This window comes from Coregonus clupeaformis, chromosome 3, assembly GCF_020615455.1.
Source record: "Coregonus clupeaformis isolate EN_2021a chromosome 3, ASM2061545v1, whole genome shotgun sequence".
NCBI lineage: Eukaryota > Metazoa > Chordata > Actinopteri > Salmoniformes > Salmonidae > Coregonus > Coregonus clupeaformis.
Genome location: NC_059194.1, coordinates 36,939,165 through 36,958,104, shown reverse-complemented (window position 1 = coordinate 36,958,104; position 18,940 = coordinate 36,939,165). Strand labels below are relative to the sequence as shown.

General features: G+C 45.8%; 1 protein-coding gene across 1 annotated transcript in view; it reads right to left on the bottom strand.

Annotated features, from left to right (window-relative positions):
* Positions 1-265: 265 nt before the first annotated feature.
* LOC121544966 (fibroblast growth factor receptor-like 1) overlaps positions 266-18,940 on the bottom strand; it is an 83,932-nt gene continuing 65,257 nt past the window's right edge. The window contains exons 4-7 of the mRNA XM_041855246.2: positions 4,204-4,281; positions 3,013-3,297; positions 2,274-2,627; positions 266-1,882 (exon numbers count right to left, since the gene is read on the bottom strand). Of these exons, the coding sequence (XP_041711180.1) occupies positions 1,470-1,882; positions 2,274-2,627; positions 3,013-3,297; positions 4,204-4,281 (1,130 nt within the window). The 3' untranslated portion in view covers positions 266-1,469. The remainder of the gene's footprint in view (positions 1,883-2,273; positions 2,628-3,012; positions 3,298-4,203; positions 4,282-18,940) is intronic.

Sequence of the window (18,940 nt, the reverse complement as noted above, 5' to 3'; positions counted from 1 at the left end):
CCCCTCCCCCGCCTGCTAGAGTGGCACCTCTTTCTCCCTCTCACGCTTTATTCGCTCCGGTTAATAAAGTAGCTTAAAAAATGAATTTTCTGCTGCTTCCCTCAGTTGGATCGGACCGGGTCTGGCTCCGACCAGGTCTACATGGAATGGGTCTCGTTGTCATTGGGTCTGTAGGGAACGGGTCTCTATATAAAAATGTATTTATATCGGGTCAGGGTTGGAAAGCCCCAGGTCCATTTCAGAACGGGTCCAACATTTTGGACCCGTGAAGACCTCTAGTCTGTGCACTTAGCTAGCTACCATCCCATAGCCTACATTGCATATGAAGTGTGACTGGCTCATGACATTTAACTCCTTTTTGTTGTCACTCTTGTTGGGTTCCCCACGTGGGGGTTCATGCTCTCTGATTGGCTCAAAGTCAAGTTGTTGGCCACTGAACAGCATTACAATTCTACAAGTAGAAACCGCAGGTTCAACGCTACCGGGTCGGCACGCAGCAAGTAACGCTTTTGTTCTAGCAAGAGAAGGAGCGGTCTCCCAATGTGATAAGTACCTATCGGCAGTCTATCGGCAGTAAGATTCTCGGTGTGTTTCACGCTTTAGGGACCTTAACCTCCAGTAAATAACCTCAATTTCAATTTCCATTCACGTACACATACTATAGACAAAATATATTTTGTAATGCCTTGCAGGTCCTTTTCCTTGACCAAAACCTTTTTGAGAAACAGAATACATTCAACCTTTGTTTACTCAATCACGCTTTATCTGTGCTGGTTGACCTGCTTCTGAGGTACTCAGGATGTGAAGGCAAATGTGGATTCGGATTCAATTCATCACCAATCCATAAAATCTGCAAACACTTTACATCGCACCTTACTCCTTTTGTTACTCGCTGAGGTTGTGCATCTGACAAAAATCCAGAGCTAATGTACATGATCCTTTTAGCCCCTTCTAAAGTCACTGCACATGAAAGTAGGCCGGAGAGGAGATGAGGTGTTGCAGGAAATGCTGCCATTTTCCTGCAGAGTAAAGACTCAAATGAGACAGAGCTAAATGTATACATTCACTCACTTCAGCCACTGTGAGTTTGTGCAGATTGTTCAAGACTAGAGAAACACATGTTGCTATTTCTCTGCAGAGTGGGGTTTAATGTGAAATGTCTGTATGAAATGTTGCTCCATTTGGACTCACATTATTTCATGTGGGATTCCTGAATGGCATTGCCATGTCCCTTGTTCTGCTATCCTGACTGTGTCCATGTTCCCCTAGGCCTTGTTCAGTACAGAACAGTATGTAGCAGTCAGGGGTTTGTGTGAAGCACCCGGGCTCAGACTGTTTGTCTGGGTCTGTAGGATCAAGGCAGGACTGGGCACGTGGAGGACGGGAAGGTGTAGGTGGTGGGAGCCGACCCAACACTGCAGAAATGTGGGCTTTTGTACATATGAGCATCCCTGTCGGGACAGTGGCAGCTAACACTGGTAGTGAATGTGCTGGTGTTGGTGCACTTTGCCATCCACGTGTGAGTGGGTGTGTGTGTGAATGTCCGTGTAGATCTTTGGGTAGACTTTGGGGACCTCCAGGCCGTTGCCTCCCTGGGCCAGAAGGAGCTGCTGCTGCTGGGTAATGTACTCCTCGTAGGTGAGAGAGCCCAGGCAGTCTTTGTCCCCGCTGGGTGGGGGGCAGGCTGGCACCCGGGGGGTCGGGCGCTGTGAGGCGTGGGTGGTAACTACCCTTCCAGAGGAGCAATGGCGTTTAGACTGGCAGAACCACAGCAGGACAGTACCCAGGATGAACACCACACCAGCTGGGATGCCGATGATCACAGGCCAGGGCAAGCTGTGGGAGATGGCTGTGGGGATGGGGATGTGGTGAGGCTTTGGGTCTGGAGCGGAGAGAAGAGGAGATTTGAGGAGTTATGAGAAGCTTGGTCAAACATCACTATTAAAACCTGATGGAGAATACATACAGTAGAAAATATAACCATTATATTAAAAAAAACACTTCAGTTGGACAGTTGTGCATGAGGCCAGTACATCATGTGTTGTTTGGTTGTGTATGTGACAGGATATGACATGGTTGTAACAGAGTAATAATCTAACAGGGTAATGGTGTCGCAGGGTGTTATGGTTAAACATGGTGTACCCAGAGTAAGAATGTAACAGACTAAGAATGTAACAGAGTAGGGGTGTAGCAGGGTGTTATATGGTTGTAACAGAGTGTTATGGTTAAACAGGGTGTAACAAGGTAAGGGTGTAGCAGGGTGTTCCACTCACCAGGCAGCACGGTGAGGAAGGCACTGCGGAAGCTGTAGCCCATGGTGTTGGCACCCAGGCAGATGTACATGCCAGCATCCTCATCCTTGGCGCGGGTGATGAGCAGCTTGTTGAGGTAAGAGCCGTCTGGCCTGGACCACACCTCTCCCGTGGGCAGCACCACGAAGCGATGGTCGCCCACCTCGATGGTGGAGTTGTACTTGTTCTCGTTCCCCGGCTCCACCCGTTTCAGCCACTGAATCACTGGCTTGACGTCACTGCGCACCTTGCACTGGAACGAGGTGGTGCCACCGTAGTCCACCGTGGTGTTCACCGGATGAGTGCCGGTCAGGATGGGCTTAGAGTTTGTCCGCTCTATGATGGAAAGACAAAGGAGATAGTTTTCATATTAACAGCAAAGTTATTGCCATGTTCAGCGCTTTCCTTTCCTCTCTTTCTCTGTGCTGCGGCTAGAATAGGCTGAGGTTGAGGGAGAAAATGCCACATTTGACACGTACAAGCACAAGCTGCATTCACTTCCTTCTCACCGCTTCTGTGTTTGGTAGAAACATGTGTTTTTGAAGTCAGCACACAGCTGGGATATAATGCTGAGCAGATGGCGAAAGAGAGAGGGAGCCTGAGACTCGCCACACCAAGTCAGCCCAGCCCAGCTCTAACCCTTACCATTCAAAATTGACTCAAGTTTATGAATCAACCTAAATCAAATAAATCTATACTGAAAGTAAGTGACCAAACTTACGGATTACTTCCACTTTGTATGTGGCGTTGATCTCTCCAGCCTGGTTGGAAACGTGGCAGGTGTACTTCCCGCTGTTCTCAGGGGTCAGGTTCTTCAGACTCAGGGTCCACTTCTTCTTACGGCCCTCGCCCACCTCACCAGGGGTCAGCGGCTTGCTGTCCTTCACCCACATGATATCCGGACGAGGGTTCCCGCTAGCCGTGCACTTCAGCCGTACTGAGCTGCCCACCGGCCTGGCTATCACGCGCTTCCTCATCTTGGCTGGCTGCGTGAAGCGTGGTCGGACTGCGATCAAAGAAAGTGTTGTTAACAATAAAGTGTGTTTACAATCAAATAAATAGTGTTGTTGGGGAGAACATCACACAAGTTTTATAAAATGGTATGCACAATGCACATCAGACAGCTATTAAATATTGCAATGAATCATGCTGTAGAACTTTTAAAATAATTAAGGTCTGTTTGTTTGACAACTTTTCTAACACCCAACAGTATTTCCGGTGTGGTAGCACTTCTCAGCATAACATAACCTGCCAAGGGGCACGTTGACAAAACAAACACTTTCCCCTTTAAAGTTTCACTCAGCAGTTCAACGCTTGATGTATATAAACTGTGTTGAGATAGAGTCAATAGGAGAAAATAAAATACAGTAGTGGACTCCAGTTTGATAAGACTGATCTGGCCTTCTAGAGAGCTGAGAGAAGAGGGCCACAGCTCAGTGGGAGCACTTCACCACCACACTTCACAGTGCAAAAATACTCATGGCAGCCCGCCTTTGATCATGGTGGAACACGGCTACATTCTGCAGCCACTGACAATGGAGCTCAATACAGACAGAGTCCACGGGGCAGCCAACGGAGAGAGAGAGGGGAGAGATGGAATGTTTCGCCAATCACACTTCACTCAAATAGCCTGCTCTCTGGCCTGTCAGAGGCAATTACCAAAGCAAACGGTACCATTCTGTTGGGGTGGGTGGGGGGTTATTTGTGTGTGTGTGTGTGTGTGTCAGGGCATCACACACAGGGCAGAGTGGTGCCAGATGCACTCGGCCCCTCCAAAACTAGACCTACATCCCCTATATACAGTACGGGCCACTACATACCCAGCAGTAAGAGAATGCCCTGTTTCTAAATTAACTAGGGTCAGATGAAACAAGAGATAAAGGTCAGAGAGAGAGAGTGCTCAGTGTCTTACCAAATTTCCCTGACAGGTCAGTGGGGTATTCTGCGTCCCCCGCAGTTCCAGCTCCATCCCTCCCAGTGCTGGCGTCATCTATAGACAGAGAGTGAGACAAGACAGACAAAGTTAGCCTCGAAAAAACAACCCCTCAGTTTTATAACTCACGGTAACCTCCTTTACAGCTCTTGCTGTGACCCAATACCCTCTAATGTGTCTGTGGCTGTAGGAGTGGGATTAGGACAGAACCAGAATCCAGCCTGAAGTATCCAGTAACATGGGACACAATGCTGAAGATCCCAGATCATATCTCCTATCTCATCTCTGTGACTCGTCCTGCTCATTTGTACTGCCACCCCCAGTGTCTCACTCCAGGAGATGGATTAACAATGATGAGTCAATGCCAAACAGATCTGCCATACTTCACGCCACAAAACCAATTCAAGATGTGGCCATATTCTCAGAGGAGCAGTTCATCAGAGAAGGAAGAATCAGACGTTACAACAGCTGGGACTGGGTAAAACAATGGCAACTTGTCTAAACAGATAAATTACTTATCTATTGTCAGTGGCCATCTGTGCTAATATTGGACTGGCTGGCCTGCGCTGAAGATCTTAATCAAAAACCGATGCTTGTGAAAAGAGCGAGCTGAGAACGGTCTTGGACCACCTGCGAGCTCCACGTGCATTGATTTGAATTCAGCCATTTGGACTGAGAATATATTTGAAATGCAAATAGAAGAAAAGGAAGAAAGCATCTTTATAGTGCTGGATGGTTGTATCTGACTAAGTGGTAACCTGAGTTGCTGTATGGTACTCTGGTTACACCAAGCTCTCCCCCGCTCCTCCCTCCACCACATGACCGGCATGTTCAGAAGAGAGGAGAGCACCACTGATGGTAGGGCATCTGACAGCTTCATTACCACTTAGTCATGCTCCTTAAACACTAGGCTCCCTCCCCTCCACAGTACCCTTTCTTCAAGTCTGTCTAATGCACATTCAAACACTAAAGGCACTATGAGAGGTTCTTTTGATTACACTGTGCACTTAAATCTGAGCACACACACAGAGAACATGGTGAAAATCATTGCTTCAAGTTCAGCTGTCCTCAATAACAATACGCACCCTCCTTTGATCAGATCCCTACCCTCTAATCAAGAGCCACATTTCTTGCCTAGAAAAACATACAGTAATATATCCTCCATGAAATAGCAATAGATTTCTTGATATACATCCAAACATCACTCCATGCCTGCAGAAAATCAACCCCTCTTACCTGCGGCGGCCCGCCCATCAAAAACTCTCCCTGATTTATGGAAAGTCAAACAAAGACATGCAGTATGAGGGATGTCAGGTTTCTCAATAAAACAAACTCCTTTTCCCCTTTCTTCAGGCACAACAGTGTGCTACATTTCACACATTTACTGACTGGGCGTCTTGTGACAGGCCCGTTTGTGTAACCCCACAGTGTATTTGCTTTCATGTCTGCAGAGCAGCTAGGCTGGTAGCTCGAGAGGGCTAGGCGTTTGGTCCTCAGAAATTTGAATCCCTGAGTCCGGTGTTCATGTCCTTCTAGGATTTTAATTTAGAGACACTGGATCTCAGTCTGGACAGTCTAGTAGCGAGAGGGTGGGTGGGTCAGTGTCTACTACCCACTTTTATTCCCTGGCAGGCAGTTGAAACCAGGCCAAGCCAACTCTTCACAGTTCAATTGTGGCCTGAGTAGTGGAGTGCTAAAAACCCTCAGAACCAGAGCGTTACCACAACATGTTTTAGATTGATGTACCAAGATCAGATAATAACCCATGGGACGCAAAGATGGTCAGACAAATGCATTACTGCCAAGCATTACCCCCAACTAAACACTGACATTTAATCAAACTATCAAAATAGCGCCTAGTCCCTGCAGGACCAAGGTTACCCCACCCCCACCTCATCTTTTCTGCCTTTTGAGCAGAAACTTGAGTGAAACCCGAGAGGGACTGTTATTCCAGCTCCACACATTCAAAGACAGAGCTCCCAAGGATTGACAGTGTGCAGTGCTAGCTACAGACTTCACCCCCAGCACTCTGATTTATACAACTCCAGAGCCCATACAAAGGAATGAATAACACAGAAAGGCCGACAGAATAACAACCTGTTGAGGATATTTACAGTCAAAATCGCACCAGATGCATCTTTGAAGCGTTAACATTTTCAAAGTTCATTAAACAATACTGATTAGGCGCTATTAAATGTTGACATTTCACAAAATGTTCTAGGTGTGTGAGTTTTAAAATCGGTTTTAATGGCCAAACTATGTATCCTTGGCTTGCATTGAAAGACTCAATTCGCAGAGGCCCTCCACAACAGTGGATGCTGCTGAGGGGAGGACGGCTCATAATAATGGCTGGAATGGAGTCAATGGATTGGTATCAAACACATCAAACATGTTTCCATGTGGTTGATACCATTCCATTGACTCCATTCCAGCCATTATTATGAGCAGTCATCCCCTCAGCAGCCTTCACTGCTCCACAAAAGTTTTTTTTACCTCTCTTTTGTAGAGCAAGTGTCTTTTTCTGACATGTTTTTAAACATTCCTTTTCACTAAGCTGTCCACCTGATAGTTGCTTCTTTTAAAGTTATTTTAGACTGAGCCAAGGCAACAAAGTTTAGGACAAATACTATTTACTAAATGTGATTACGGGTTGCAATTTCTGAGTTCCATCTCGGTCCGAAATATGAACATGTTTAAACATTCTGTTAACTGTTTCCAGTGTTCAGCCCATTTCATAAGGTATTCCATGTGCATTACCCAGGGTGCCTTGCTCTCTGGCAGGGGTCCACGGCAAGGAAGCGCAAGGCAGATTTAGGGATGCCTTATTCTGCCGAGCGGAGGATTGACCCGGCACTAAGCATTTCCTCTTCTCTTTTAGGGATTACCGGCACAGAGGGGGGAACGACTTGGACCACGCAACGTCCTGCCTCAGGCCAGGATTCTCTGGGACCTCAGCACCAGGAGAGACAGAGGGCCAAAATAAGCTGCGCTTTGGCCTACTGGGCTGACTCCTGGCCCATCTGTTCTGTGCCCAGTACCACTGCCCTATATGAGCCTGGACCCAGCTGCTCTGAAGCTCCCCTGTAGCAGCTAGGAACTATCCACTAACAAATGAACAGCTAAAGTATCCTGGGTACCTTTTTAGCTAACATTAGCTAACAGTCTTTGGCAAATGACAGGAGTGGAATGTTAGCTAAAAAGACTGGTATCCAGACTAAAGCTAAAGCACTAGTAAGAAATAGTGTAACATTGTGATGATCATAAGTGCATTGTTCCTATCTGTTAAACAGATAGGGGATGGGTTCCATTTAATCAAAACAGCATGATACCGATGTACCTACATCTGTATTTGGAGCTGACATTCTGAGAGCCAGTCTAGTGCAACATGGCAGTGGTTCAGTCAGGGATGGTAACTTAAGCTATAGCTACAACTTTTTCTTACTCAGACTGTTAGGGACCCCAAGATAAACACCTGCTATTATAACAAGTCAGTCGGACCCCTTACAAATGCCAACTGTATATGTACGTTCTAAATCCAGAAGCAAACAGAGAGCAATCCAGGAGCCCATGCTGGGATTGAGAGGTTCAGCTCTCTATGTTTAAAGTCAACACAAACAGACTAGTAGTATTTCAGTGATTTCTACCACAATCCTTCAGACAAAATGAAAACACAGCTTATGTTGTATGTGCCTATGTGTGTGTGTGTTTTTGTAACTGCAAGCAGAACTCTGTTCTTCCTTGCATCGGACCCTGGGTTTGATCTCCTGCCATCAATAGGCTCTCTATTCTAATTGTGGCCACCTGTGTGAGGGGAAAGAGGACCTGCTGCACCTCAGTTTCCAATGCATACATAGTCCCGTGGGCTTGGGGGTCAGCACACACAGCTGGGACGCAAACACACTGTCCTTGGCTGTCATTTTAGGGAAGAAATATCCTTTTGTTGTCCCACTTATGGTAGCGTAAGAGGATGGAAGCTGGGTTTTTTTTTTTGTGCCGTGCATGTGCTGTAAAGCTAGGCCACTGGCCAGTGTCTCTCTTTTATATTCTGTCAGAACCACTTCAGGAGGGTTTCTCCTTGTGTGTCAGAGAGGAGCAGTAGGTATAACCACTAGGGAGAGATGATGTCTGATTAGGCATCACTCATTCCTATGGCATTAGTGAGTTAGAAATCAAACTAAAGTAGTTCAGCGTTTAGATGACTAAACACTTTCTAATTCACTCTTATATAACATTGTTCAAATACACAGTATGATTAATGATTAATGTGCAGGATCTTTTGACATGGAACACTGCAAACCGATCCCTATTCAGTGTTGAAATGTGCTATGCCATGGTTACTCTTACATTTCTGTATCTATTACTTTAATGTACAGTATCTTTAAATTGTAATGGAATGGTATCATATTCCACGGAACAATTTGGAATTGATGGTGCGGTTGATTGGTGAGATGAAAATAGAGAAAATGAACATAAAGAACAGATCCTCGGAGCATGAACATTACTAAGTAAAAATATAATGTCAACATTCGCTAAAATAACATCTCCGGGTACAAGTGGTCCCATCTCGTTGGTCATAAATGTCAAGTCCGATGTATTTTATAAGTTCTGAAACCTGCAGTTAAGTATCATGTTCTGTGTGTATCCGCACTAAAAGGCTCAATCCCAAGACCCCCCTTAGCACTCCCCCTCCGTTTTGCGCGGTCCCGCGAGCCGCATCAAGTCGGAGTAGTGTTCCAATTCAACATTGAGCTAGGGGTATTGACTTTTCAGCCCTCTAATTAAGAAGGGTCTGAATGCTGGCGTTTGCCGACAAGGAGGCGTTCCCTGACAAGGAGGCATTCCCTGACAAGGAGGCATTCCCTGACAAGGAGGAGCTCCCTGACAAGGAGGCGTTCCCTGACAACCCCCCTTCGTTCTTCTCATTTCAGTCCTGCGAACTACCCCGTACAGTAGGTGGCGGCAATACATATCTACCTCAATTACATCGACCCGGTACTGGTACCCTTGTATATAGCCAAGTTATCGTTACTCATTGTGTATTTATTTGAAGAAGAAAAACCTTCATATCTGTTTTAGAGCCTTTGTGCTAAACACATTTACTACCTGACTCCAGCGATCAACAGATCTAGTGCTCCGACATAATCAAAAAGTAAAGTTTGGTTAGATAAATCAAAATCAATGCAAATCAAATGTTATTCGTCACATGCTTCGTGAAAAACAGGTGTGGACTAACAGTGAAATTCTTACTTACGGGCCTTCCCAACAATGCAGCGTGAAAGAAAATAGAGAAATAATGGAAAAGTAAAACACGTAATAACAAAAGTAATAATAAATACACAATGAGTAATGATAACTTGGCTATATACAAGGGTACCAGTACCGGGTCGATGTAATTGAGGTAGATATGTACATACAGTACCAGTCAAAAGTTTGGACACACCTACTCATTCAAGGGTTTTACTTTATTTTGACTATTTTCTACATTGTAGAATAAAAGTGAAGACATCAAAACTATGAAATAACACATATGGAATCATGTAGTAACCAAAAAAGTGTTAAACAAATCAAAATATATTTTATATTTGAGATTCTTCAAAGTAGCCACCCTTTGCCTTGATGACAGCTTTACACACTCTTGGCATTCTCTCAACCAGCTTCATGAGGAATGCTTTTCCAACAGTCATGAAGGAGTTCCCACATATGCTGAGCACTTGTTGGCTGCTTTTCCTTCACTCTGCGGTCCAACTCATCTCAAACCATCTCAATTGGGTTGAAGTCGGGTGATTGTGGAGGCCAGGTCATCTGATGCAGCACTCCATCACTCTTCTTGGTCAAATAGCCCTTACACAGCCTGGAAGTGTGTTTTGGGTTGTTGTCCTGTTGAAAAACAAATGAAAGTCCCACTACCAGATGGGATGGCGTATCGCTGCAGAATGCTGTGGCAGCCATGCTGGTTAAGTGTGCCTTGAATTCTAAATGACACTGACAGTGTCACCAGCAAAGCACCACCACACCTCCTCCTCCATGCTTCATGGTGGGAACCACACATGCGGAGGTCATCCGTTCACCTACTCTGCGTCTCACAAAGACACAGCGGTTAGAACCAAAAATCTCAAATTTGGACTCATCAGACCAAAGGACATATTTCCACCGTTCTGATGTTCATTACTCGTGTTTGTTGGCCCAAGCAAGTCTCTTCTTATTATTGGTGTCCTTTAGTAGTGGTTTCTTTGCAGCAAATCGACCAAGAAGGCCTGATTCATGCAGTCTCCTCTGAACAGTTGATGTTGAGATGTGTCTGTTACTTGAACTCTGTGAAGCACTTATTTGGGCTGCAATCTGAGGTGCAGATAACTCTAATGAACTTATCCTCTGCAGCAGAGGTAACTCTGGGTCTTCCTTTCCTGTGGCGGTCCACATGAGAGCCAGTTTCATCATAGCGCTTGATGGTTTTTGTGACTGCACTTAAAGAAACGTTCAAAGTACTTAAAATGTTCTGTATTGACTGACCTTCATGTCTTAAAGTAATGATGGACTGTCATTTCTCTTTGCTTATTTGAGCTGTTCTTGCCATAATATGGACTTGGTCTTTTACCAAATAGAGCTATCTTCTGTATACCACCCCTAACTTGTTACAACACAACTGATTGGCTCATACGCATTAAGAAGGAAAGAAATTCCACAAATTAACATTTAACAACGCACACCTGTTAATTGAAATGCATTCCAGGTGACTACCTCATGAAGCTGTTTTAGCGAATGCCAAGAGTGTGCACAGCTGTCATCAAGGCAAAGGGTGGCTACTTATAAGAATCTCAAATATAAAATATTTTAATTTGTTTAACACTTTTTTGGTTACTACATGATTCCATATGTGTTCTTTCATAGCTTTGATGTCTTCACTATTATTATATAATGTAGAAAATTGTAAAAGAAAAATCCTGGAATGAGTAGGTGTGTCCAAACTTTTGACTGGTACTGTATAACTATGAATAAAGTGACAGAGAGTAAACAGTAGCAGCAGCAGCGTACAGTGTCTTGTGAAAGTATTCACCCCCCTTGGCATTTTTCAAATTTTGTTGCCTTACAACCTGGAATTAAAATTGATATTTTGGGGGGTTTGTATTATTTGATTTACACAACATGCCAACCACTTTGAAGATGCTAAATATTTTTTCTTGTGAAACAAACAAGGAATAAGATTTAAAAAAACTGAAAACTTGACTGTTGCATTAGCAATATGCTTAGGGTCATTGTCCTGCTGGAAGGAGAACCTCCGTCCCAGTCTCAAATCTCTGGAAGACTGAAACAGGTTTCCCTCATGTCGACGCCCTGACGTATGGAACTCTTGTATGTTGAGTCAGGGTGTGGAAATCTATGTGATGTATTCTGTTTAGGATCTAGGTATTGTGTTTCTATGTTTGGCTAGGTGTAATTCCCAATCAGAGACAGCTGTCGATCGTTGTCTCTGATTGGGGATCATACTTAAGTAGCCTGTTTGCCTACCTTTGTTGTGGGATCTTGTTCCTGTGTTAGGCTTGTATTGTGTATAGCCTTGGACTTCACGTTACATTGGTTTGTTGTTTTGTTTTTGTGTTTATTATTTAATAAACATGTTCGCATACCACGCTGCACCTTGGTCTGACCCGTCTCTCAACGATCGTGACAGAAGATCCCACCAAAAATGGACCAATCAGCGTGCCCAGGAGCAGCAGATACCCTGGACACAGGTGGGGAAGAGTTTTTGGACATGGGATTTTGGCAGGAAAAGGACCCTGGGCGAAGGAGGAGGCCCAGGCAGGAGAGGAACACAGAAGGCGTCGGCCGAGGAGGAAGCCCCAATATTTTTTTTGGGGGGGGGCTAAAAGGGTGGTCGGGGATCGATAGAGAAGAGCCCCGACCACTGCACTCGTGGGGGCTCAAGGAGGAGTCCTCACTGGAGGAGGACTGGGCGCGGAGAGTAAAGGACTGGTACTGTCGTAGACCTCCAGCGTCGGTTCCCAGTCCAGTACGACCCGTACCTGCTCCCCGCACCAGGCCAGTGGTGCGTGTTCCCAGTCCGGCCCGGCCCGTTCCTGCTCCTCGCACCAGACCTGTGGTGCGTGTCCCCAGTCCGGCCCGGCCCGTCCCTGCTCCTCGCACCAAACCAGTGGTGCGTGTCGCCAGCCCGGTATGCCCCGTACCTGCACCCCGCCCAGGCCAGTGGTGCGTGTTCCCAGTCCAGTACGGCCCGTGCCTGCTCCTCGCACCAAGCCAGTGGTGCGTATTCCCAGTCCGGCACGGCCCGTGCCCTTTCCACCGGTGCCTGGTCCAGCTCCGGTCAGCTGCTCCACTCCGGAGCCAGAGTAGTCCGCTCCACCGGGGTCAGTCCGGCTCCGGTCAGCGGTTCCACTCCGGAGCCAGAGCAGTCCACTCCACCGGTGCCCAATCCAGCCCTGGTCAGCGGATCCATTCCGGAGCCAGAGCAGTCCGCTCCACCGGTTTCTAGTCCAGCTCCGGTCAGCGGTTCAACTCCGGAGCCAGAGCAGTCCGCTCCACCGGGGTCCAGTTCCGGTCAGCGGCTCCAGTCCAGACCAAGACGTCAGCCCCTCTCCAGGTTCGGGGTCTCCCACACCAGGGTCCAGACAGGCCTTGGTGCATCGCAGGAGGATTGCCGATCCAGGCCCAGCCGTCAGCCCCTCTCCAGGTTCGGGGTCTCCCACACCAGGGTCCAGACAGGGCTTGGTACATCGTGGGAGGAAGGAGAGGGGAAGCATCGCGCCGTGGTCCAGACCAGACCAAGGGTGCAACGGGGAGGCTGAGAGGAAGAGGTCGTCACGCCCGGAGCCGGATCCGATTATGTCAGGTTTGTGCGGTCGAAGTCTTCACTTTTGGGGGGCGGGGGGGGTTACTGTCACGCCCTGACGTATGGAACTCTTGTATGTTGAGTCAGAGTGTGGAAATCTATGTGATGTATTCTATGTTTAGGATCTAGGTATTGTGTTTCTATGTTTGGCCGGGTGTGATTCCCAATCAGGGACAGCTGTCGCTCGTTGTCTCTGATTGGGGATCATACTTAAGTAGCCTGTTTGCCTACAATGAGGGGGAAAAGTATTTGATCCCCTGCTGATTTTGTACGTTTGCCCACTGAAAAAGACATGATTAGTCTATAATTTTAATGGTAGGTTTATTTGAACAGTGAGAGACAGAATAACAACAAAAAAATCCAGAAAAGTGCATGTCAAAAATGTTATAAATTGATTTGCATTTTAATGAGGGAAATAAATATTTGACCCCTCTGCAAAACATGACTTAGTACTTGGTGGCAAAACCCTTGTTGGCAATCACAGAGGTCAGACGTTTCTTGTAGTTGGCCACCAGGTTTGCACACATCTCAGGAGGGATTTTGTTCCACTCCTCTTTGCAGATCTTCTCCAAGTCATTAAGGTTTCGAGGCTGACGTTTGGCAACTCGAACCTTCAGCTCCCTCCACAGATTTTCTATGGGATTAAGGTCTGGAGACTGGCTCGGCCACTCCAGGACCTTAATGTGCTTCTTCTTGAGCCACTCCTTTGTTGCCTTGGCCGTGTGTTTTGGGTAATTGTCTTGCTGGAATACCCATCCACGACCCATTTTCAATGCCCTGGCTGAGGGAAGGAGGTTCTCACCCAAGATTTGACAGTACATGGCCCCGTCCATCGTCCCTTTGATGCGGTGAAGTTGTCCTGTCCCCTTAGCAGAAAAACACCCCCAAAGCATAATGTTTCCATCTCCATGTTTGACGGTGGGGATGGTGTTCTTGGGGTCAACAAGCAGCATTCCTCCTCCTCCAAACACGACGAGTTGAGTTGATGCCAAAGAGCTCCATTTTGGTCTCATCTGACCACAACACTTTCACCCAGTTCTCCTCTGAATCATTCAGATGTTAATTGGCAAACTTCAGACAGCCCTGTATATGTGCTTTCTTGAGCAGGGGGACATTGCGGGCGCTGCAGGATTTCAGTCCTTCACGGCGTAGTCACCAAGAAAACAATTGGTAACACACTATGGTCCCAGCTGTCTTGAGATCATTGACAAGATCCTCCCGTGTAGTTCTGGGTTGATTCCTCACCGTTCTCATGATAATTGCAATCTCCACAAGGTGAGATCTTGCATGGAGCCCCAGGCCGAGGGAGATTGACAGGCCTTTTGTGTTTCTTCCATTTGCGAATAATCGCACCAACTGTTGTCACCTTCTCACCAAGCTGATTGGCGATGGTCTTGTAGCCCATTCCAGCCTTGTGTAGGTCTACAATCTTGTCCCTGACATCCTTGGAGAGCTCTTTGGTCTTGGCCATGGTGGAGAGTTTGGAATCTGATTGATTGATTGCTTCTGTGGACAGGTGTCTTTTATACAGGTAACAAACTGAAATTAGGAGCACTCCCTATAAGAGTGTGCTCCTAATCTCAGCTTGTTACCTGTATAAAAGACACCTGGAAGCCAGAAATCTTTCTGATTGAGAGGGGGTCAAATACTTATTTCCCTCATTAAAATGCAAATCAATTTATAACATTTTTGACATGCGTTTTTCTGGATTTTCACTGTTCAAATAAACGTACCATTAAAATTATAGACTGATCATTTCTTTGTCAGTGGGCAAACATACAAAATCAAATACTTTTTTCCCTCACTGTACCTTTGATGTGGGATCTTGTTCATGTGTTAGGCTTTTATTGTGTATAGCCTTGGACTGTTTTTGTGTTTATTATTTAAAAACATGTTCGCATACCACGCTGCACTTTGGTCTGACCCGTCTCTCAACGATCGTGACACCTCAATAATTTCCCTGTATTTAGGGCCATCCATCATTCCTTCAATTCTGACCAGTTTCCCAATCCCTGCCGATTAAAAACATCCCCAAAGCATGATGCTGCCACCACCATGCTTCACTGTGGAGATGGTATTCTCGGGGTGATGAGAGGTGTTGGGGTTGCGCCAGACATAGCATTTTCCTTGATGGCCAAAAAACTCAATTTTAGTCTCATCTGACCAGAGTACCTTCTTCCATATTTTTATGGAGTCTCCCACATGGCTTTTGGCGAACACCAAACGTATTTGCTATTTTTTGTCTTTAAGGAATGGCTTTTTTCTGGCCACTCTTCCGTAAAGCCCACTCTGTGGAGTTTACGGCTTAAAGTGGTCCTATGGACAGATACTCCAATCTCCACTGTGGAGCTTTGCAGCTCCTTCAGGGTTATCTTTGGTCTCTTTGTTGCCTCTCTGATTAATGCCCTCCTTGCCTGGTCCGTGAGTTTTGGTGGGCGGCCCTCTCTTGGCAGGTTTGTTGTGGTGTCATATTCTTTCCATTTTTTAATAATGGATTTAACAGTGCTCCGTGGGATGTTCAAAGTTTCTGATTAATTTTTTTACCCAACCCTGATCTGTATTTCTCCACAACTTTGTCCCTGACCTGTTTGGAGAGCTCCTTGGTCTTCATGGTGGCGCTTGCTTGGTGGTGCCCCTGTTGCAGACTCTGGGGCCTTTCAGAACAGGTGTATGTATACTGAGATCATGTGACAGATCATGTGACACTTAGATTGCACACAGGTGGACTTTATTTAACTAATTATGTGACTTCTGAAGGTAATTGGTTGCACCAGATCTTATTTAGGGGCTTCATAGCAAAGGGGGTGAATACATATGCACGCACCACTTTTCCATTATTTATTTTTTATAATTTGTTGAAACAAGTTATTTTTTTCATTTCACTTCACCAATTTGGACTATGTTGTGTATGTCTATTACATGAAATCCACATAAAAATCTATTTAAATTACAGGTTGTAATGCACCAAAATTGGAAAAACGCCAAGGGGGATGAATACTTTTGCAAGGCACTGTATGTGATGAGTCAAAAAAGTAGCAATAAGGGTCATTGCAGATACTCTGCACAATTGGCCCAGCGTCGTCCAAGGTAGGGGAGGGTTTGGCCGGCAGGGATGGCGTTTGCAATGCCAGGGTTGTGGGTTCGATTCCCATGGGGGGCCGGTATGAAAAAAAATAATGTATGCACTCACTAACTGTAAGTCGCTCTGGATAAGAGCGTCTGCTAAATGACTAAAATGTAAATGTAAATGTGTAGCAATTTGGTTAACTATTTAACCAACTATTTAGCAGTCTTACGGCTCGGGGGTAGAAGCTGTTCAGGCTCCTGTTGGTTCCAGACTTGGTGCATCGGTACCGCTTGGCGTGCAGTAGCAGAAATAACAGTCTATGACTTGAGTGGCTGGAGTCTGACAATTTTTTGGGCCTTCCTCTGACACCGCCTGGTATAGAGATCCTTGATGGCAGGGAGCTCGGCCCCAGTGATGTACTGGGCCGTACGCAACACCCTCTGTAGCGCCTTGCGGTCGGATGCCAAGCAGTTGCCATACAATGCAGTGATGCAGCCAGTCATGATCTTTTCAATGGTGCAGCTGCAGAACTTTTTGAGAATCGATAAGATGTACAATGTTTTACTTGTATTTCGCATAATCATACAGTAGTGCACACGTTCGCAGAGTATATAACCGAGTGACAACTTACTGAATTAAGCCAGGCTAGCCTGTGAGACAAAATGGTGGCAGCAATAAATTATATTCAGGTTATATTCATAGCCTTTCAGGTTATGTCGATATACAGTGGGGAGAACAAGTATTTGATACACTGCCGATTTTGCAGGTTTTCCTACTTACAAAGCATGTAGAGGTCTGTCATTTTTATCATTCAACTGTGAGAGACGGAATCTAAAACAAAAATCCAGAAAATCACATTGTATGATTTTTAAGTAATTAATTTGCATGACATAAGTATTTGATCACCTACCAACCAGTAAGAATTCCGGCTCTCACAGACCTGTTAGTTTTTCTTTAAGAAGCCCTCCTGTTCTCCACTCATTACCTGTATTAACTGCACCTGTTTGAACTCGTTACCTGTATAAAAGACACCTGTCCACACACTCAATCAAACAGACTCCAACCTCTCCACAATGGCCAAGACCAGAGAGCTGTGTAAGGACATCAGGGAAAAAATTGTAGACCTGCACAAGGCTGGGATGGGCTACAGGACAATAGGCAAGCAGCTTGGTGAGAAGGCAACAACTGTTGGCGCAATTATTAGAAAATTGAAGAAGTTCAAGATGACGGTCAATCACCCTGGGTCTGGGGCTCCATGCAAGATCTCACCTCGTGGGGCATCAATGATCATGAGGAAGGTGAGGGATCAGCCCAGAACTACACGGCAGGACCTGGTCAATGACCTGAAGAGAGCTGGGACCACAGTCTCAAAGAAAACCATTAGTAACACACTACGCCGTCATGGATTAAAATCATGCAGCACACGCAAGGTCCCCCTGCTCAAGCCAGCACATGTCCAGGCCCGTCTGAAGTTTGCCAATGACCATCTGGATGATCCAGAGGAGGAATGGGAGAAGGTCATGTGGTCTGATGAGACAAAAATAGAGCTTTTTGGTCTAAACTCCACTCGCCGTGTTTGGAGGAAGAAGAAGGATGAGTACAACCCCAAGAACACCATCCCAACCGTGAAGCATGGAGGTGGAAACAACATTCTTTGGGGATGCTTTTCTGCAAAGGGGACAGGACGACTGCACCGTATTGAGGGGAGGATGGATGGGGCCATGTATCGTGAGATGTTGGACAACAACCTCCTTCCCTCAGTAAGAGCATTGAAGATGGTTCGTGGCTGGGTCTTCCAGCATGACAACGACCCGAAACACACAGCCAGGGCAACTAAGGAGTGGCTCCGTAAGAAGCATCTCAAGGTCCTGGAGTGGCCTAGCCAGTCTCCAGACCTGAACCCAATAGAAAATCATTGGAGGGAGCTGAAAGTCCGTATTGCCCAGCAACAGCCCCGAAACCTGAAGGATCTGGAGAAGGTCTGTATGGAGGAGTGGGCCAAAATCCCTGCTGCAGTGTGTGCAAACCTGGTCAAGACCTACAGGAAACGTATGATCTCTGTAATTGCAAACAAAGGTTTCTGTACCAAATATTAAGTTCTGCTTTTCTGATGTATCAAATACTTATGTCATGCAATAAAATGCTAATTAATTACTTAAAAATCATACAATGTGATTTTCTGGATTTTTGTTTTAGATTCCGTCTCTCACAGTTGAAGTGTACCTATGATAAAAATGACAGACCTCTACATGCTTTGTAAGTAGGAAAACCTGCAAAATCGGCAGTGTATCAAATACTTGTTCTCCCCACTGTAGGACTCGTTTTACTGTGGATATAGATACTTTTGTACCTGTTTCCTACAGCATCTTCACAAGGTCCTTTGCTGTTATTCTAGGATGGATTTGCACTTTTCGCACCAAAGTACGTTCATCTCTTGGAGACAGAACGCATCTCCTTCCTGAGCAGTATGATGGCTGCGTGGTCCCATGGTGTTTATACTTGCGTACTATTGTTTGTACAGATGAACGTGGTACCTTCAGGCGTTTGGAAATTGCTCCCAAGGATGAACTAGACTTGTGGAGGTCTACCATTTTTTTTCTGAGGTCTTGGCTGATTACTTTTGATGTCAAGCAAAGAGGCACTGAGTTTGAAGGTAGGCCTTGAAATACATCCACAGGTACACCTCCAATTGACTCAAATTATGTCAATTAGCCTATCAGAAGCTTCTAAAGCCATGACATAATTTTCTGGAATTTTCCAAGTTGTTTAAAGGCACAGTCAACTTAGTGTATGTAATCTTCTGA